The 21,424-nt window shown below is 45.3% G+C and overlaps 3 protein-coding genes across 3 annotated transcripts; 1 reads left to right on the forward strand and 2 right to left on the reverse strand.

The window, feature by feature from the left end:
- The first annotated feature begins 3,727 nt into the window (after positions 1 to 3,727).
- Positions 3,728 to 14,201, forward strand: LOC142765431 (uncharacterized). Its single transcript, XM_075866451.1, has 4 exons — positions 3,728 to 4,051; positions 5,881 to 6,039; positions 11,190 to 11,289; positions 13,271 to 14,201. Exons 1-4 carry the CDS (start codon positions 3,921 to 3,923, stop codon positions 13,715 to 13,717), a joined length of 837 nt encoding a protein of 278 aa, XP_075722566.1. The 5' UTR covers positions 3,728 to 3,920; the 3' UTR covers positions 13,718 to 14,201.
- Positions 14,202 to 16,119: 1,918 nt separating this feature from the next.
- On the reverse strand, positions 16,120 to 18,112 carry LOC142765432 (solute carrier family 22 member 7-like). Its single transcript, XM_075866452.1, has one exon. The coding sequence runs from the start codon at positions 18,032 to 18,034 to the stop codon at positions 17,315 to 17,317; it is 720 nt and encodes a 239-aa protein (XP_075722567.1). The 5' UTR covers positions 18,035 to 18,112; the 3' UTR covers positions 16,120 to 17,314.
- A 1,267-nt stretch (positions 18,113 to 19,379) lies between these two features.
- LOC142765984 (solute carrier family 22 member 7-like) lies at positions 19,380 to 20,741 on the reverse strand. The gene has a single exon (XM_075867792.1). It carries the CDS (start codon positions 20,704 to 20,706, stop codon positions 19,555 to 19,557), a length of 1,152 nt encoding a protein of 383 aa, XP_075723907.1. The 5' UTR covers positions 20,707 to 20,741; the 3' UTR covers positions 19,380 to 19,554.
- Between the last annotated feature and the right edge of the window lie 683 nt (positions 20,742 to 21,424).

Here is a 21,424-nt window from a genome sequence, read left to right on the forward strand (position 1 = left end):
TACAGCCCACGTCAAGAATTCTTGATTTTGGTTTCGCACAAGCAGGCGAGTGTCATGCCATGACGGCTACATATGAGCATACCTGGTGAGATCCCCAACCAGCCGACTGACCAACTAAATAATTAACAAACTAAATAGGATGGTAGCTGCTCAAATATGCTACCACAGTTGTTCTTTTTCAATTTTAACTCAAAATTTATGAACAAGCACGGACAGCCGGATATGCTAGCTGCAGCTTCTTTTTTCATCTCAGTCACTCACACCATGAGAGAGGTCTTGATAGATTTTGTTTTCTTTGATTTGCATGTCTCCTAAGCGTTTTTATTGTGTGGTCGCTTGCCAAACCACATATCTGAAGGGCTTTAACACAATTATAGAGTTGTTTGCCAAATCCGCCATATTCCACTGCAAACGACAACCGCAGTTTTATATTTAGGTGGAAATAACGATTAATCGCAGTAATTAGGATATGCATATATTTTAGATGTAGCCTCAGAAACTTGAGTGTTCGGATACTTCGAGATGATCTCATGGTGGCGTAACAGTTTTCGGCGCGCGAGTTCTTATTAGAGCTATAGTTAAAATAATAATGCTAATTATGTCTAGATGCCCAAAAATTATGATCAGTCAAGATTTTTAAGATATCCTACCTGATAAACGGTGATTACGCTGCTTTTCGCGGGTGGTTAGACACACTATCGCCAGTAGGTGCTGTGTGTAAAGCGGGCTTTTTCCTGCGACAGAATGTACTGAAAAAAAAGCCAGCTTTCAGTAGTGGATTCTTGCAGAATGAGTTAATAAACTTTAAGGTCCGGCAGTTTCCTTCGGGCGAGAAAAATAGTCAGTTTGTGAGAGGTACAAGTACGGGGGGTATCAGTGAACCTAACACAGTTGCCTAAACAACTGAGTCATGGTGAGTTAACACACGTACCGACTTAAATCATCATTAATGCCATTAGATCACATAAACCTTCGGACCAATGGCCAACAAGTGGTTGGCAGAAGTGTGCTGTAACAACATTGAATTTTTTAAGAAGGGATTGGCATCCTTGGCCGATACTAGCACCTTCAATTCTTTCGAAACTTAAGTGAGTGTTGGCTGTTATGTTGACTATTATGTGACTGCTGGCGATATGGACTATATGTAACGGTCGCTCTTCAATATGTATTACATCACTGTTGCGTGCACATATATGTGATTCGTGAAAGCGTTGTTTTGAAATGTAATGCCTGGGGGCAAGCAAACTAGAGGGAGCATTTCGCAGTGCGACAGAAAGAAAAAAGTAGCGCGTCGGGCTTTGCTTGCTACCCATTTTCGGATTCGCTCGCAGGATTTCAAGCTGGACGGTTGTGCCCTCGCGATCTCCGACTTCAGCGTAGCTCCCGCCGACTGGTTCGCCCTCCGCGGTCTCCTGACGCCGTGTAGCTCTCGCATTGTGGCACCCCGCCCTTGGACTTCTTCGACCGGATCCCCACTTTCCTATCTCCTTCTTTTTTCCTCTCGTTGGCTGTCTTCTTCTGCTTCTACTTTCCTTCTATTCTTTTTATCCCTCCTTCCCCCCACCCCTATAAGGCACTGCGCCGTGTCGCCTGAAGGCAGACAGAAATTAGGTGCCTTCTTCCTCTTCATTCTAATCACTACCACCACCCTACCCATTTCCTAACCAGAGAAAAATCTCTTAATTATTTTTTTAATGGTGACTAGCTATGCCTTCCCATGTGTACACGCAGTTTACAATGGAGGCCACAATTTCCTCGTTTCGGGAGAGGAGGCGCTGCTCGTCTCCGCTGAGCACCGTGGTGTCCGTGTCGTCGGCCTCTTCCTCCTCCCTGGTGCGTTGCGCGTCCGAGTCGGCGCTGCAGCGCTGCGGTGCTCCTCCAGCGTCCACGAACGACGCCCACCACGGACGCAGGGCTTCGAGAGTCGACAGCTCGACGGACTCTTCGCCATCCACGGCAAGCCTGAACAACGAAGCAGGTCTGGACCAGTAGTTGCATCACTTACAGGGTGCCTACACCTTTGCTGGTGGCATGCAGGGGGTCCACGGATTACAGTAGAACGGACAAGTACGCGACCATCCGGCCTGTTCTGCGCATACTGACGGCCAGTATGCGCACACCGTCATACGTGACGTGACAGTTCCGCAGACTCTACATTGCATTACCGCCTAAATGACATCTGGGGCCAAGATTATATATGCTTGCTCTAAACGTGGGTGCCAGAGTAAAATAATCGGGTACAACGTTTGCATGCACGGGGCAAGGGTACATGCAGAGCTTTAGGTGTATGTATGTATGTATGTATGTATGTATGTATGTATGTATGTATGTATGTATGTATGTATGTATGTATGTATGTATGCATGTATGTATGTATGTATGTATGTATGTATGTATGTATGTATGTATGTATGCATGTATGCATGTATGTATGTATGTATGTATGTATGTATGTATGTATGTATGTATGTATGTATGTATGTATGTATGCATGTATGTATGCATGTATGTATGTATGTATGTATGTATGTATGTATGTATGTATGCATGTATGTATGTATGTATGTATGTATGTATGTATGTATGTATGCATGTATGCATGTATGTATGTATGTATGTATGTATGTATGTATGTATGTATGTATGTATGTATGTATGTATGTATGTATGCATGTATGTATGTATGTATGTATGTATGTATGTATGTATGTATGTATGTATGTATGTATGCATGTATGTATGCATGTATGTATGTATGTATGTATGTATGTATGCATGTATGCATGTATGTATGTATGTATGTATGTATGTATGTATGTATGTATGTATGTATGCATGTATGTATGCATGTATGTATGTATGTATGTATGTATGTATGTATGTATGTATGCATGTATGCATGCATGTATGTATGTATGTATGCATGTATGTATGCATGTATGTATGTATGTATGTATGTATGTATGTATGTATGTATGTATGTATGTATGTATGTATGTATGTATGTATGTATGCATGTATGTATGTATGTATGTATGTATGTATGTATGTATGTATGTATGTATGCATGTATGTATGCATGTATGTATGTATGCATGTATGTATGTATGTATGTATGTATGTATGTATGTATGTATGTATGTATGTATGTATGTATGTATGTATGTATGTATGTATGTATGCATGTATGTATGCATGTATGTATGTATGTATGTATGTATGTATGTATGTATGTATGTATGTATGTATGTATGTATGTATGTATGTATGCATGTATGTATGCATGTATGTATGTATGTATGTATGTATGTATGTATGTATGCATGTATGTATGTATGTATGTATGTATGTATGTATGTATGCATGTATGTATGTATGTATGTATGTATGTATGTATGTATGTATGTATGTATGTATGTATGTATGTATGTATGTATGCATGTATGCATGTATGTATGTATGTATGTATGTATGTATGTATGCATGTATGTATGTATGTATGTATGTATGTATGTATGTATGTATGTATGTATGTATGTATGCATGTATGTATGTATGTATGTATGTATGTATGTATGTATGTATGTATGCATGTATGTATGCATGTATGTATGTATGTATGTATGTATGTATGTATGCATGTATGTATGTATGTATGTATGTATGTATGTATGTATGCATGTATGTATGCATGTATGTATGTATGTATGTATGTATGTATGTATGTATGTATGTATGTATGTATGTATGTATGTATGTATGTATGTATGTATGCATGTATGTATGTATGCATGTATGTATGTATGTATGTATGTATGTATGTATGTATGTATGTATGCGAATTCCGATCCCGTCGGAAGAGCAGCGATTTACCTTTTCCGCGCTGAGACGCAGGCAGCCGTCCCCGCAGCGTGGTGAGGATGCGCAGCGTGTCCTGTTCGCCCCGCTCGTCACCGGCGTCTTCGGATGCGACGGACTACCCGGGCGCTCCTCGACCTGCGCTCATCGTCAAGATGAACGCGTGCACCATTCTCAGACAGAGGGAGCTGGCGTGAGTGCACTTGTAGCAGCGATGTTGCATGTGGCTAGAAGGTGCTGGCGGTCTGTGAGCGCGAATTTTTTAAAACCTCTTTTGTGCGCACAAACTGCAACCTTTTGTGACTGGCATTACGATCGAGTGTCTATGAATGAGTGAAATTCCCATAAGTTGCTTCCAATGATCTGGAGACAATTTTTAACGCGATTGGAATAGTTAGAATGACGTGCAGTGGGCTTCAAAGCAGTTATATGAAAGTCCATGCGAGCATGAGTTCCACTCATGTTGGGGCGGTACAGACGAAGTAGAAGATCACGTGAAGCTATACGGTGAGTCGCCAGAATCTGAAGACAGAGAGGACAAATGCTATTAATTGGTGTTAAAGGGAATCAAGAAAGGCACACGACCAGGCACACGATCAGTGCCATCTATCGCGTAAGCCATTGAATAACGAACGCATTCAATGTCTTCATGTTGCAGTATTTGCAGGGACGACAAAGTACTATTACCCAGTCCCATTTGATATGTAAAAACGCACGCACTGCCGCGTTCAGCCTTGTCAAAATAAAAAAAAATTGTGTGTAGAAGATAGTAGCAAGCAGTTTTAACATGATAGGGCTGCAACGCACATCAGAAGAAACGCCATATTTGCACAATTCGGATGGTAATCACTGCATGTTTGCCCGTTGATTGCCTAAAATTTTTATTAAATTTATTTCAATGCCAAGAAAGCTTCGTGAATTCGTGTCGATAACACTGAACTTGATGCAGTGGTGAAGCATGCTGCTCCAATCAGTCCAAACGGCTCCAAAAGTGAAATCCTGCTATTACACGTGCTGCTCCGAACTGCGATTTTTGTTAGTAACAGCTTTGAATCAACTCCAAAACAGCACTTACGAGGAACTCTAACAGGGCGATTAACTCACAAGTCATAAAAAAAACTAAAACAATCTGATGCTATCATCTCGGTATGCCACTTTTGCGGTTCTTTATTTGCTCTGATCTTATGTAGCACAAACTGCCTTACCAAGCGTATATCTCACTTTGATGCTTTCCCCCTAACTCGACATGCCCGCTGTTTGGGAGCTATGTGAAAATCACCACTGTTGCTTAAACATCACACCAATTATAAATTACTGCTTTGGCAACGTGAATGTCATACGGGAATGTGAATAATACTATATGGGCCCCAGCTTAATCAATCTAATCTCATTTCTGTCTTAAGTACCATATAGCTCGTTTCACGCATTATACTCGATGACCTATAATTGCAATTTTCTTTTATATTTATTTTTGAGTTATTGTTTGTATAAATACTAATATTAATGTGGCACTTGGGCAATGCTTTGAACTCAAAGACTTGTCGGCACATCAAGTCATCTGCTAAAAGAAAAAAAAAAGAAGACGTCAATAGCTTCTACAAACTAGCGTTTTTTCTGTCGTAAATTTTGGTCAAAAAGATAAAAAAAAGTCCCTTTGATTACTCCTAATGGGTACCCGTCCGGGAATGGAAATTGCTTCGTTAAATCGGAAAGTTCACAAAATTGGATTTCGTTAGATTTTTAACCATGTATAAACCCCAACGCTTGGGCATTGCTTAGACAACACCAGCGGAAGATTAGGCGCCCATCATCTAGACTGGTCATCCACATTTACGGAGTAAAGTGGAATCCAGTTTTTCTTGTTTTTTTTTAAACACAGCTACGGTCACCACCCAGCAGTTTGTGTGTGTAAAGTAGTGCAAGCATGGTCAATGACGCATTTCTACTTTTACAAAACTCCCTATTTTTTTGTGTGCTGACTTTTGTGGGCCGGATCTCAAAGCCGCTGTTGACGGCGCGCAGGCGCCGCCAGGAGAGTGAGCGGCGAGAGAAGCACGAGCGAGCTTGGGCCGAGCGTCGCAGGCAGCTGGACAGGGCCCAACTGAGCGACCGACTCGAGTTCGTGCGACGGCGGACCCCGGAGCCAGGACCTTCGGCTAAAGAGAGGCTCCGGGCTCTCAGGTATAGCTGGAGACTATGCTCCGCGATTCTACGAGATTTTTTCACATATTAATAATGGGCTTTTACCAATAATTCAATATACGTCACAACTTAAGGGGATACTGAACAGAAAAAACAATTGTTTCGCGTAGTGGTGGATTTAAAATTTATCAAGACATCAATTTTGCTGCGAGAAAATGTTTGAAAAACGAGAAAACACGTGAAAAGAAGTTGTGGGTGGCGGCGATACCTTGAAATGTCTGCACCAAACGCCGTGACGTCAGATTTTTACACTTTATACTAGGTCTTATCTAGTTTCTAGACAGCAAAAAAATAAGTACGTTGTCCTCTAGAAGGGTCATAAACTTAACATTCGGCAGGGAAGTTAGTTTTAGTCAATGTCTCTTAATACGAAAATACACTTTGAAATTTGTGACGTCACGCACGAAGACATTGTCGCAAAGCTTAAAAATAAATCACCTCTACTATTAAACATTTAATGGTGAAATTAATGGTATCAGATTTTTCAGAGCACCACTGATTAATATAAAACAAAGTATTGTATCACTTTAGTGCCACTTTAAAAAATCAGGAGAGGGTGAAGATAAGCTTTTATTCAAAGTGACGTTGGGAGTTGGCTCATATCAGTTACTTAATGTTTTTTTTTTCGGCATTATCGCTTGTACTGCAGAACAACATGCCATATTCGTTGAGTCTTTGATGTCATCTCAAAATTAACACTGACGCATCTCTGAAGGGGCCCCGTAACACTTTTTCAAGTTATCGCTGAATGGATTAATTAAAAGAGCTCATTGCCTAACGAATCGACTGTCGCAAAAATTTTTCGAACCCCTGAAATGCGAGCGTTGTTACAGGGATTCATCGCAGCTTCAGGGGCTTTTTCTCGCCTTTCGTACCAATGAGCGTCTTTAAGAGAGAGAGAAATAATAAGAATGAAGAAAAGGCAGGGAGGTTAACTATGGCTGAGCCCGGTAGGCTACCCTGCACAGGGGAAGAGGGTGACGGGAATAAATGGTACAAACATGAGCTCAGTGGTAAGTGTTCCAAAAGCTACGCAGGCGGTTACAAAGGGGGAAGATGACAAGTGGGCAAGGCGGCGCGTACGTTCGTCAGCGTGTGTGATGAGCTGTAGCACTTTTTAATTTTTTTTAATGAGAAGCATTTCTTAGCGAACTTCGGTGACTTTGAGTCTATCTATCTATCTATCTATCTATCTATCTATCTATCTATCTATCTATCTATCTATCTATCTATCTATCTATCTATCTATCTATCTATCTATCTATCTATCTATCTATCTATCTATCTATCTATCTGTCTGTCTGTCTGTCTGTCTGTCTGTCTGTCTGTCTGTCTATCTATCTATCTATCTATCTATCTATCTATCTATCTATCTATCTATCTATCTATCTATCTATCTATCTATCTATCTATCTATCTATCTGTCTGTCTGTCTGTCTGTCTGTCTGTCTGTCTGTCTGTCTGTCTGTCTGTCTGTCTGTCTGTCTATCTATCTATCTATCTATCTATCTATCTATCTATCTATCTATCTATCTATCTATCTATCTATCTATCTATCTATCTATCTATCTATCTATCTATCTATCTATCTATCTATCTATCTATCTATCTATCTATCTATCTGTCTGTCCGTCTGTCTGTCTGTCTATCTATCTATCTATCTATCTATCTATCTATCTATCTATCTATCTATCTATCTATCTATCTATCTATCTATCTATCTATCTATCTATCTATCTATCTATCTATCTATCTATCTATCTATCTATCTATCTATCTATCTATCTATCTATCTATCTGTCTGTCTGTCTGTCTGTCTGGTTGTCTATCTATCTATCTATCTATCTATCTATCTATCTATCTATCTATCTATCTATCTATCTATCTATCTATCTATCTATCTATCTATCTATCTATCTATCTATCTATCTGGTGCAAACAGGATAAACATGAGATGCGTGTCATGTAACAACATGATTGCATGCTACACTCATGATGTGCTCTTGGCCGTTTCGCTAGCTTCACATATGCCAAACCAGGTATTACGTGACATCAATGGATGACGAAGGTATGTGACTATTGCAAACATGATGATCATGAGATGCGTGTCATGTGAAAACATGACTACATGCCACAGTCAAGGCGCCAATACATACACTTCGACGTCGGCGTTCGTTTCCTCGCGTCCCGCCGGCGTTACCACGCCAGGCGGCGGTCCTGCCATATACTCGCAGGCGCGCGCTGCGTTGCTTTGACGCATGCGCGTTTCAGCGCGTACGGCCTCCCTCCGTCTCGAAAAGAGGCAGACGCAGTGCTGTCTAGGTAACGCATTGGTGCCAATTGCAGCATGTCGCATTTCGCGCCTGTTGCCGTCGGGCCGCGATGACTGACGCTGGTCGCGCCGATCGCGCCGATCGCGCTTGGCGTCAGACTACAGAGTGCTCGCGTTTTCCTAACGTAGCGTCGCTGTGCCCAGTGTGCGTGCGGGTGAACGTTACGTTGGAGTATATTGGGCCTTCCATGACGCTTTCGAGGCCGTTTCGCTAGCTCGACATATACCAAATTTGGTGTTACGTGGCGTCAATGGATGACGAAGGTGTAAGACTGGTGCAAACATGATAATCATGAGACGCGTGTCATGTAAGAACATGACCAGATACCACGCTCATAGCGTGCTCGCGGCCGTTTCGCTAGCTCCACATATACTAAATTTGGCATCACGTGACGGGAATAGATGACGAAGGTAAACGACACATCCAAACATGATCATCATGACACGGAAGTCATGTACGGCATAATGTGCTTCCACCTCTTAACGTTGTGGTGACTTGAAAGTGGCACATCAACCTTCCTCATTCGTGCTTCGCATATCATCGATTCCCATTGCACGTGGGATCTGCCCATTTTGTCCTTCCCCGAACGCCCGGCCAACTTTCGGCTGATCGCGAGCACATGCGTGGGCACGTGGCGGCATCTTGCGGCGGCCGTGATAGCTATGCAGCTTATGATGCTAAAATCAGGCAATGGCCCCGGACTTTGGGTTTAATGCGCAGTCATTTGGACATATGACATCATTTGTAGAGAGAAGACGAAGCGGTTTCTAGCTGAATTTGAAAATAATAAATTGTTCTGATCAGGTCTTAATGGCAGTCTGATATATGAGCTCAAAAGCATATTACTTGTAGTCTTAATTCATTGCAATACGTATCATTACCAATTTATCATTTTTATATCTCTTAACATTTTTGAATGACCTGCCAATTTTTCTACTACTCATTTTTGGCCAATATACCAGAATGAGTACGTGCCACTGGTTTTGAAGGACAAACAAACAGAAAACAAACAAACAAAGTCCAGTTTGCCTACTGCGCTGTTACGTTTGGCTTTCGCATTAATCTCATGAGCCTCGACTTAGTGGCAGCGTTTCGTCACTGTGCTGAAAATGTGTTGCAGAGAGGGCCCTTTGAACAACGTGTCCGCGTGACGTTTATGAACTGATGAAGGCAGGTACGACACCGGTATATTGCGAAGCGTGCCAGTGGCTGTTAGGATACTGCCGCCTAATTGTTGTAAAACAGACTTGCACAAGACAGAACGGTAATAAAAAATAGCACTTTCCCCTTCCTAACAAGAAGTTTAATCAAGCGCAGGCTTTGACTCTCAGGCTACCGCAGACAGGTTCGTATCCAAGCCCAGCTTCGTTGCATAAATTTTATCCTGACATCTATCATAGTAGCTGCCGCAGGCAGTGCAACGGATTCACTAGCCTAGACCACATGTTCTAGTGTTTCCCCTCGATGCGGGGCACAGACCTTTCCAATAAAGACAAGTGGCGCTCAGATATCAAGAGCCCCGATGTCGGGGATCAACTGTGAACTGTCCAGAGGGCCCACGATGTAGCGGTCGGGCTTGGTCTGACTGTCCCCACCTGGGAGTGGCCCGCTGCGCGTTGAGTCATGTACCTCAGGGCTTTATTTTAACTTTATTTAAGTTAAATGGATGGATGCGAAACTTTATTTTAAGTTTCGCATCCATCCATACTGTACGGTACCTTCTGGGACACCAAGAGAACGATGGTGGGGGGGGGGGGAGTAATGGTTAGAAAAGGAAAAAAGGCACCTAATTTCTGCAGCCCGGTGGGGAGCACGGCGCAGTGCCTGGAGAACGGACCGCGTCCATGCTGTGCTATCCCCACGTTGCTTTGTAGACGGTGCACCTCCTCATATACTACACAGCTGCTGTGAAGCTACAAAATGTTTTGCAGGTTCGAACGCCGATTCGGTTACGTGTACTATACACCGTTTCATACATAAGGTGTGCAGTGAATGGAAGATAGCAAGACTTCCAGCAGTAGATTAATTTGCACGAAGAAATACCCCATTTGTTTTAACTACCGTAAAATGATTTCTTTTCGTCTCTGGGTGAAATAGTAAATGAGGATGTCTTTTGCCTCTGATATGAACGTTCCATTTAATACTGTTGTCAATGGGTTGTTCTGAAGCGCTTAGCGTCTTTGTTTTCTTCACGTGTCCTTCGCGATTAGTTCCGTAGCCCGTAAATGGAGCCAATTGGGGAGGCCACGTTTTACAACAATGAAATCTGAGTGCGAGACGTGTGGACTTACACATTTTGCTGACCGAACTTCTTGGATAGCTTCCAGAGCGTAACACACTATTTATGAAACGGAGTATAGCCGCTGTAATGAAACAAGTGAGTATTCAGGATGCTTGGTTACCACGGGGAACAGTGCTTGTCGTTGTGTGTTCTTTTACTTTGTGTTTGTGTGTTTGCGGGCAAGGAATGTCAAGAAATAGTACAGCCACTGCGCAATATCTACACAATAGTATATTTATGTATCTACGGTACAATACGACATTCTAAGAAGCAAATGATGACAATATCAAAGAAGGTAAGAGCACGAAATAAGGAAAAATGATGGCGAAGAAACATTCTTTATCGTCCTTGTTTCTTATCTCGCCCTGTTACTTTCTTCGATCTAATTATGAACCAATTCGTCCTCATCAAGCTGTTATTACAAGGTTTCACGTTCAAAACAAGTATATTCACAGGTTTGAAACGTGAGAACTGTTCGTGGTGCCCAGATTTGATATTACCGATCCCCGACGTAGGCGCAGTACGCTGGAGCGTGAGGCGGAGTACAAGCGAGAGATACAGAGCATGCAGGCACGCGTTCGAGCCATGCCACTTCTCCTGGAACGACAAGCCGTGGTACGTGGTGGCTGCAGTCGCCCCATCTTCCTTTACTCTATCTATACCTTAGTCCCTTAACAGGAGTCCTCAATGGGCACCTTTTAATATGTGGCTAATCTTCATTTCATATCTTGACTGGATGACTTGGTTACTCAACAAACTGTGCACGCAATTTTATTGCACAATTAATGACATTGTACGATAGCGTAGCACGTTGCCAACGTGCTACGCTATTGGTCGGTTAAAGATTTGCGGCAAATCTTTAACCGACCAATTTTAGGCAATAACATTAATTGAATACGAGTTTGAAGTGAAAGAAAAATATTCTGACCTGAGTTGAGTTATGGCATATGCGCGTTCGTTGTGCTAGAAGATAACCCCCACCGGCAACTATAATAACAGCCTAAGTTCCGATGTTGTAATGTTATGTGCACTGTTTTTTAGGAGCACTGCGCATGCACAGAAAAAATGCTATAAATAGAAATGAAGCAGAGTAGAATGTGAAAATTTCGGCAACATGCAGATATGTCGATGACATTCTGAAGCTATTAAGTGGTCAAAGTGGTCATATTTCCTAAGCGCTGTGATCTAGTGTAATATTTGCGTTTACCCTTCGTTTTTCTCTTCTGCGCAAAGACGACCACATTTGCTTTGGTTATAAGCGTCCACTGAATATTTACTTACAATTCGCGTTATCGTTGTTAACCCGAGTCACATGCATGTGTTCAGCTTGCCTTGGTCCCGGAATCGGAAGTACCATTATAGGGACCCCAAAGTGACTTTGCAGTGACGTTTGCAAACTTGTGGAAGCAAACCTGTTCGATAATCGCCATGGTACTTATCATCAACATGATTACGCCCACTGCAGGACAAGGACTCTCTACCACGTTTTTCCAATTATACCTGTTCTGTGCTTGTTTCGTCCATAATATTTCCGTAAACCTTTTAGTTCCATATGTACAGCGCGCTTGCCTTTTCTCAGAATCCAGTCCATTAATCTTTGTGGCTAGCGGCTATCTTGCTTTCCGGATACATGCCCACGCCCGTTTCTTCGTAATTTGGGCTAAGGAATAAGCAGGTCCTTAAGACCTACTTGTTCATTGACCTTCTTAATTTGGGTTAAGATGTCCTTAAGACGTACTTGTTCCTTGACCAACTCTGTTCAATTCTTGTCCCATGAGGTTACACCTATCAGTTTTCTCATAACATTGCCCTCAATTTAAGTTGAATACCTTTCGTAAGCCTCCGACAGTAAGCCCCGTAAACAAGTATCGGTGAGATTGAGCTGGGGTGTGTTCCAATACTCGCCGTAGACGGCTAAATAGACAGCTAAATGGACGGCGGCCATCTCAAGTCCCATTCAAATTCTCACGTAGCCGGCAAAGTAGACAGCTCCGAGAAGACCGCATCGTAGACAAACACGATGCAGGATACTTAGCGCTCTAAACAAGATGGTGACTCAGCGAATCGCTCAGATAGATCGGATATCACCGGAATGGTCGTCTGCACACAAGCAGGCGCTTCTACAGAAGCTCAACGTGAGTAGCGTTTAGATTATTAAGATTTTAACACAAATTAAGCCAGAAAACACAGGTGTTACGGTTGTTTATTTTAGCTGTTTCTTCTCAACGCGAGGTGACGCCTCTTCGCGTAAAAGCCGTCTAGACGTGTTCCAATTTTTGAAGAGCGTGGGCTCGGTGCTGTTTTTTAAGCAATCTGCGTAGACTGTCTACGTGCTGTTTATTATTGAGAACACAGCTTTGTTTTATGCTTTTCGATAACTGCTTCTCTTAATGAATGCCTGCCAAAAGCACTCAACCCAATACTTCTTCTTCTACTTTCTTCCGTATCATGGTTCGAGTCTGCGATCATGACCATAGACCTCTGTCACTTACAGTGCCTTGCCACGTATCGTAAAGAAATGTTCGCGGAGACTTGAACATCACTTTAGCTTTTTTTACGTTCATTCCCTCATTCACATATTTTTTTGAAACCTCAGGCAGCAGCCCGGCGAAGACTTGAGCAGCAGTACGAGCGCAAGCTGAAGGAACTGGGACTGAGCTACGAATGGGTCCAGCAGAAGGCGCAACAAGAGCCTCACGATCGCCAGTGCGAGCAGCGCAGTTTCTCGGCCAAGCAGGGTTCCTCCGCAGTGTCCACGAGGTCGCGATTCCAGTCGGCCGCGGTGCATCGGTGTCCGGCCATCCGTTCACCGCCTCCAGAGTCGACGACGGCCGTGGTCGCCAGGCGGCGGTCGCGCAGTGCCTCGTCTAGCCTGCGCTCCGCGCTCAGCCGAACCGAGAGCGCAAGCGACTTCTCCGGAACTCCGCATGATGGGGACGGCCCTGAAGGTGGCCTCGTGGCATTTACACGAACTGGTGACTCGAGCGAGGAAGAGATGTGCGACGCTACTGGAGAGATGCGACTGGCCCTAATGGACCCGTAAACGGGTGTGCAGTGCGGATAAACTAACAGGGCGCCAGTTAGGCAGGAGAGGAAGGAGATCAAGTGTGCAACCGCACTTTTGAGGCTGTGCATATCATGAGTAGCCGTTGTTGGCGTATTGCGACGCAGTCATTCAACATTTCACTACAGAGTCTGTCTAGTCGTAAACATGAAATGTGTATTGTATCGTTATAAACATGAATAGCAAGCACCGCAAGCAAAATTGATGTTGTCCCGATATGACGCCTGCATAGGCTCATAGTCCTCAAAGGTGTCCTGAAACACTTTTTTGAGTAACCATATAACAGATTCGCTAAAACAGCTTATTGCCACAGAAATTCCATCACCAAAATATTTAAGAATCCGTTCAGTAGGAGTGAAGTTACGAAGAGTTGTCGCTCGCTGCAATCGTATTCTCCTTTCTCTCGTCCAGATAAAAGTAGAGGGGGGGGGGGGGGGTGGCACGGGCAAATAAAGTAAGTCACGTGCGCCGCGTGACCTAGAGCGCTTTTTTTTCTTCGAATACGTTTTTTTCGTGCTATCGCGCGCGTGGACAAGTCGCGGCCTCCCGCGGCAATCGCTGTAACAACCAAGCACGGCATGTTCAATTCAGCCAATGGCTTATAGAGGGCCTTCTACGAGTGATTTTTAAACATCCGTTGTTATTTGCCGAGAGAAGAGGAGGAATTTTTTTTAGCTGAATTTGATAATTTACTGTGAATTGCAGACCACGTACTGTGATATAATATTTGGCTCGCGTATTCTCGGGAGCCTTGATTGATTGATTTGTGGGGTTTAACGTCCCAAAACCACCATTTGATTATGAGAGACGCCGTAGTGGAGGGCTCCGGAAATTTTGACCACCTGGGGTTCTTTTAACGTGCACCCAAATCTGAGTACACGGGCCTCTAACATTTCCGCCTCCATCGGAAATGCAGCCGCCGCAGCCGGGAATCGAACCCGCGACCTGCGGGTCAGCAGCTGAGTACCTTAGCCACTAGAACACCGCGGCGGGGCTGTTCTCGGGAGCCTTTACTAACGATCGGCAGCATTTTATGGCCATGCTCCAAAACTGTTGTGGGGCCTCTTCAAGACTCTGATAGGCCCTTTTTCCAAGGTAGTTCACGTACTGGCACGGTTCCCGATACAACGCTTGCATTAGCTCTTTTTCCAGAGTACTTTCAAGTAATGCAATGGCTTTGTGGTAGAATACTTGACTGCCGTGGTGAAGGCCTGTTTTTGATTCAGGCTGGAGTCTATTAGTTAGTGAAACAGCACTAAAGTTTTTGTTTACCATAAATGCCGGTTTGGGCGTCAGCATCGTTGGTTGTGAGCGAAAAATTAGCGTTGTGTGTGAGCAAAGGTTCCAGACAGGCGTAAACAGATAAATAACAGAAACCGTATGTTCAAATAAAAATTAATCTGTGCACTTTCCTCAACGTGGCGAGCAGCTGTTCTACCACAGAGCCTAGGCAGTGATTTAATCTGCTTTTGGGAAATCAATGTCACACAGTGAAAAAAGGCTAGTCAATGCAAACAATATTGTGTGTCAAAAGCGAAGTTTCGCATTGGGTGTGTAAACGTGCAATTTACGCAATGAGTGGTGGCCTCAAAGACACAAGACTCACAAAAGAGAAGAAGCCTAAGAAAGTATTCTTATGAGCTACAACACCGGCAGTTTGTGCAGATAAGCGCCTGTTACCTTACGAATGTGAAGTGGCCACTTAGCCAATTCACAACAGGAAGAACTATAGGTGTAGTGGGCATTTCGCAAACGTAGTTGCAGTAGGCATTCTAGGCTAGTTTGAAGAGGCTGATGCTAAGCGCACAAACGTTCTTTTCCTTGCGGCACGGTTGATATGTCCACCGTGAAGCGAAGGCAGGCTAGCGATTGAGAAGGCAATGCGAACGAAGCCCGATAATGTTATCGTGTTCAACTCATGAAGGCGAAGCTCAGGCAGTTTTAACTTAACTGCTTCAGCGCTAGGTTAGACCGTGCAGCTGACAGAACAAGCAACTATTAACATCACGATCGACTTCTAACATTCTAGCGCATTGTTCAGGCAGCGTGCCGGGTTATGGGTTTAGCAATTAAAACCTTGCTGGTTACTACCATACAAGTTATGGCATCACAATTAAGAACACGTTCATCAAGATAATAGTAATTAGGAGCATGGCTATTATATTTCAATAATTATGTCTATGCTGACTGAGGTATATCTAATTAAAACCAAATAATTATGAACAAACCAATTATTCGTTAATATCACCGTAGCCATGACGACACTTCACAATGCAAGACAGTTCTACGCTACACATTGCCAAACGTTGGAATGCCTAGCCAAACCTATAGCAAGAACTTAGTCGAGCTTGTAGAAGTCAACAGAAGCTAGGATGGCCACAATCTTAGCTTTAAGTTTATCCTGACACCACTTTGTGCGAGCTGCGAATATTAATTTATACTCCTTGCATGCATCGGGGCGTTTAGCTCACCGACAACGATGCTGTTAACAGATTTACTATGACACGGGTTCCTTAGTGCTACCGTTGCGTTCCGCTAAGATTTAGAAAGACTTTGTATTGCCCTGTGTGGGCTGATATTGACTTTGCTGAGCAAACCCGCATTCCACAGGCCGTTGCAAGCGGGCATGTGCTATTGGTGTCCAAGAGAAATAGTTTTATCTGGCGCACCACAGGCATGTCACGGTACTACGTCATGTTTCTTTAATCCTGTTCCCATACATTCATGTCTTCTGATGCTAGCTTTAGTATGTACCGAGCTAAGGGGACGACCATGAGAGGGCCAGAAGTGCGTGTATGTGTCAATGGTGATTCACGATGTATATATCTATCCTGGATAGCAAAAATAAATAGTTTACGCTGTCCTGGCGCGGATATCCCCATACATTGGGCCTTTGCATGAAAGTATAAGCTTCATTGTAGGGAAGATGCGTGACGTACGCAGGAGGCCCGATAGTGGTTAATGTCCCAACCTGCTGCAGTCATATGCACTCCCAACCACAGGTGTGCACCCACGTGCGCACTTCCCTTGAGGGAGGGCGAAGGTTCATCGCAAGGCGCGGACTTTGTGCCCCCCCGCCATTTTAGGCGACTAGGGGGAGGGGCGACAACACCACCGATTCCCCCCCCCCCTTATGAACATGCGTGTGCCCATAAGACGGTGGTTCATTTTTGGAGACTTCGCATAAAGTGTGTAAAGCGCTGCATGCTTTACATGACTTCCAATTCCCACAATGCGCCGGAACTGCCGCGATTTCATTACACATACGTCTCACGCACGCAGAGAAAACGATTTTCGTATGTACGCAAGCTTTCGCATATTTACCTCAATAGCATAGCCGTTGCTGGACAGCCGGACCTGGCGTTGCATCATTATCAGCAGCAAATTGCGATAATAGCAAGCCTAACTTTTAATGACAACATGGGCGTCTTTAAAGATGTGATAGGCTCGGTGAGAAATATAATCGTGCGTATCTACATTAAAGGAAGAGGTCAAGTTACGGTACAAAGGAGTAGAAAAAGTTAAGTTCTTCAAGAGACGTCAAAACAAATGGCGCTCAGAAGCAGCCGCACGACGTCAGCGGGTCGCCTTTCCGCTCGCGCGCGGCGAGTCGCTTCGCTCACGGTTGGGACCTCGATAACGCTTCCGTTTGACGTTCCCCTTCGTGGTGCCCCTCGCCACTCTGAGGGGCTCGCGCAAGGCCCACCGACTGGCCTCCATGTCACGCATCGTGTTGGCCGGCTGCAGCCGAGTGGTCTCCGGCAGCCCCATCGCCATCACGGCCAAGTACAGCTGCAGCGCGGCTACCACGCCGTAAGCTGCTCCCTTGAGTCCGGCCTGGTTGATGTCGGCGACGAAGGCGGACACGAGCGTGCCGAGACGGCCGGAGGCGTAGCCGAAGGCGAGCCCCGTCACCCGCACCACGGTCGGGTACAGCTCGGCCGAGAAGAGGTACAGGGCGATGAGGCACATGTCGAAGACGAGCATCGAGGAGACAACGACGCCGGCGAGCAGGTGGTCGGGAGTGCGCAGCACGTGGATGAGTGCCTGGGCGAGCGACAGCAGGGACAGGGCGCCCATGCTGAAGCCCAAGGTACGGCGCCGGCCAGCGCGCATGATGATGGGCACGCCGAGCAGGACCCCGGTCAGCTTGAGGGCGGGGAGGACGAGGCGAGCGTACCTGTTGGTGTGAAATACCCGCAGCGTCGTGAGGTTGAAGACGGCGTAGCTGAGGAACCAGCAGCCGAGCATTACGGCTGTTCGCTTGCGCAGTCGTTGGTCGATGACCAGGTCCATGGCGTGCACCTCTGCGATTGCAGAATCAAAACGACTCGCAGGTGGCACTCTCGAAAAGTAGCTATGGCTCCTGTGCGAAAAAAAAAAGTATCTTCCAAGCGAATACTACGGATGACTCATTCGCAAAACAAAATGCCATGCGCACTACCGCAAAATACCGGCATATTGTTCCTTGATCCGCGACTTTCGATACGTGTCTTGTCAATTGGATGTTTAGATATTTTCCTGTGTCTAATTCCGAATGGAATAAAACGTCAAGAGGACGGCACTCTTGACGTCAGGAGGAGGTAGTGGTTCGCTGTTGCGATTGAATGGATATATAGATATCATATCCGAGTGCAACTTTACTACAGTAAAAATAAAGGCCGTTCAACAGTCAGAATTTTCGTCAACTCTAGCCATATCTTTCTCGTCTCAATTCTTCTTCAGCTTTCAACTAAAAAAAAATCACTCTGAAATGATGTGCTAAAAGAGAGAGCAATAAATAAAAAGAAGAAACTGGGAAGTTAAACAGGTAGAAGTTGTGTTTGCGTTTTGGTACATAAGGCACCTAGACTGCTGCATGAAGTCACCAGAATTATACTCGGCGCCAACTTTTTGTGGCATCACAGCCAAGGCCACGAAGCCTAAGTACACCATTTTTTACTATGCTTCTGCATGTATAGTCCACGAACACTAACTTTTATATACTGCGTAGCATAAAGAAAAACATAACATGAAAATATATAAATATTATGTTCAAGATTGTTCGCATTGTTATTAGGAAACTTACATCGTGCAGAATTTTCGTTCTTTGCTGTTTTCAGTTTTCTGGTCTCCTGCTGTCATTTCACATTTTTTTTGTTCCCCGGTGAACAACGATGGTGTCGTGCGGTTGCAGCAAGTTCACATCAAAACTTGAGAGCGAGCACGAGTTCGTAAGGTGATCTGTATTCATCGAGCAGGTAGAGAAGAAGACAGTGGTGCGTCGTGAAATATTTTGTTTCCCACTAATGCCATTACCGATAAGTTGTGTTCGAGTTATACGAGGATAAAATTAACCGAGTGCAAAGCTTCGCCTGGGCAATAGACGCCTTCATGTATATTATGCTGTTGACTGCATGTGCAAAAACAGTGTTCTTGGCCAAGGAAAGGTTGCGTTTCATCCACTCAGATTCACGACCGTCAGACGCCCGCTTATGAGACCGGCTGTGGCCAAGATTTCTGTTACCCGTCGATGCTTTCGCGTCCCGTAAAATAGAAAATAACTTGAGTTTTGTCAGAAAGCTTTTGCTTTTCCAAAAAAAAACAAAAACTATGACGCCCACCCAGTATACACTGAAATTTGGAATATGTTTGCGCGCCTTTGCGATGTTTTTTTTTTCAATCACCCATCTTCTGCTCGGACGTGCCACTGAGCGTTGAAAATTGGCGTCAGTGCATCTTTAATTTTGCTGTTTTACTTATTTTCGGAAATTTCACACCCTCCTCTCGTGACATCTCGACATCGCCTACTATGCGCGATCAGGGCGATCATTACTCTATGCCCTTGATCTCCAAGGAGTACCTCGCTCGGGAGATGAGACATCAGTTGGAGTCGATGCTTGCTGCGGTTCCCGCTGCTTCCTGAGCCCCGCCTTAAGCTCGGACAGGCGCTCATTGAACACGTCCGGGTCCACCTCGTTCACGCGCGCCGCCCAGGACAGCACCTGCACTGCTCGCCTCTTGTTCGACACGGCCAGAAGCCAGCACGGGGACTCGTCCATCATGTACACGGCCAGAACAAGGACGCCCGTGGGGACCATGAAGGCAATCTGGGACGCGTACCAGCTGAGCTCGAGGCTGTAGACAAGCTCGAAGTACAGCGCCGCCGTGAAAAATGGCGATGCCATGGCCAGGCTGCAGAAGAGAGCTCGGTGCTGCGTATCGGTAACCTCGAAGAGGAGCACGAGGGAAGTGACCAGGACGCTGGACACCGATGCGGACAACAGGACGCGGAGGACGGCGAACGCTAGTACGGTGCGAGCGAAGGCCAGCGAGACGCCGGAGAACATCACGAGAAATATGCACGTGCAGAGCACGGGACGGCGACCTATAGCGTCGGCCGCGACGCCGGCCAGCGAAGCTCCCACGGCACCTGCTAGCAAGTAGACTGCAAACAGGACGCCTAAGATCCACCGGCGGCCGCATACCAGGTTCCACTCAATCACAATGGAGATCACTCCCGAATCGGCGCCTACGTCGTAGTCCCAGCCGGCATCGCAAGGGACCTCGGTGCGGTTTTCGATGTCCTCCGAGTAGGGTAACGGTGGATCGTACCGGAGGCACGCGCTGCGCGTCTTGCCATCGGCCTCTAGCGGCACGCTAGCATTCTTCCACTCACCGACGGTCATGTAGGCGTAGTCGGTCGGAGGCTTGCACCAGTGGTCCACGGGGCGGGCCAGGATCGCGGGCGTCCTGACGTGCGTGACGGCCGCGAAGAAGGCCAGCGCGGTGCAGAACAAGACGCGCTTCTGGAAGCGACCGTGGCCGAAGATGAGGATCTGGTCCATTGGTGATGAGAACACAGTGGTGGTTTCGGTGGCCGGAGTCGTGCCCCCAACATTATTCTCTTGCACGTTATCGGGGGTAATCGACGGTGAGGAAGGCTGCGGAGAGCCGGCGTTGTCAGGGCTTTGTCGGGGATCTGACATTAGTAGATACCGCAGCCGCGTGAATTCACGCGAGCCTCGTGAGCTTCCGTGCACGCAAGCGTGTGCAGCGTGACGGACAGCATCCAGCGAATTTGTCTGCTGCTTATGATGATGATGGTTTGATGGATTCTGACACCAGGGTCGTAGGCAGCAATATTAGTCGGTGGGGGGGGCACTACTTTGATGTGAAGTGGGGGCGGTGTGAGCAGATGTGGTCCAGTGTCATAATTTGCTCTGTATGCTATGGGCGAAAAAAAATTCGGTGTGGGTGGCACGGGCGGGTTTAGCTATCCCATGGCTACGCTATACTGCCTGAGACCTACTCAGAGTTGCAAGATGCCACTGAGCTAAAAAGCAATTAAATAATCATTACCAAAGTAGCCACAAAAAAGCGGCGCCAATATGGCAAATCAGATTGAAATGAACGAACATTTAGTGAATTTCGCCATTCTCGCGTAAAATTTTGTTTATAATGGACAATGTCCCTCGAGTACGAAGCGAAATGGGAAGAAATCAATTCTATTATTCTATACAGCAAGAATAGGTAGTATTATCGACAAAATCACATAATTACGTTCTAATATTTTCATCAGCCCTGCGGTCTCCATTCGGTCGAATGCACATGATTATCGTTAGTTGTTGATCCCAATAACATAGGTGTGGTTCAATTCAACGCTAAACTGCTCAAAATCACCGACAGACGTGCTATAAGTGAATG

The sequence above is a fragment of the Rhipicephalus microplus genome, chromosome 6 (genome assembly GCF_043290135.1).
Source record: "Rhipicephalus microplus isolate Deutch F79 chromosome 6, USDA_Rmic, whole genome shotgun sequence".
In the NCBI taxonomy this organism is placed as follows: Eukaryota; Metazoa; Arthropoda; class Arachnida; order Ixodida; family Ixodidae; genus Rhipicephalus; species Rhipicephalus microplus.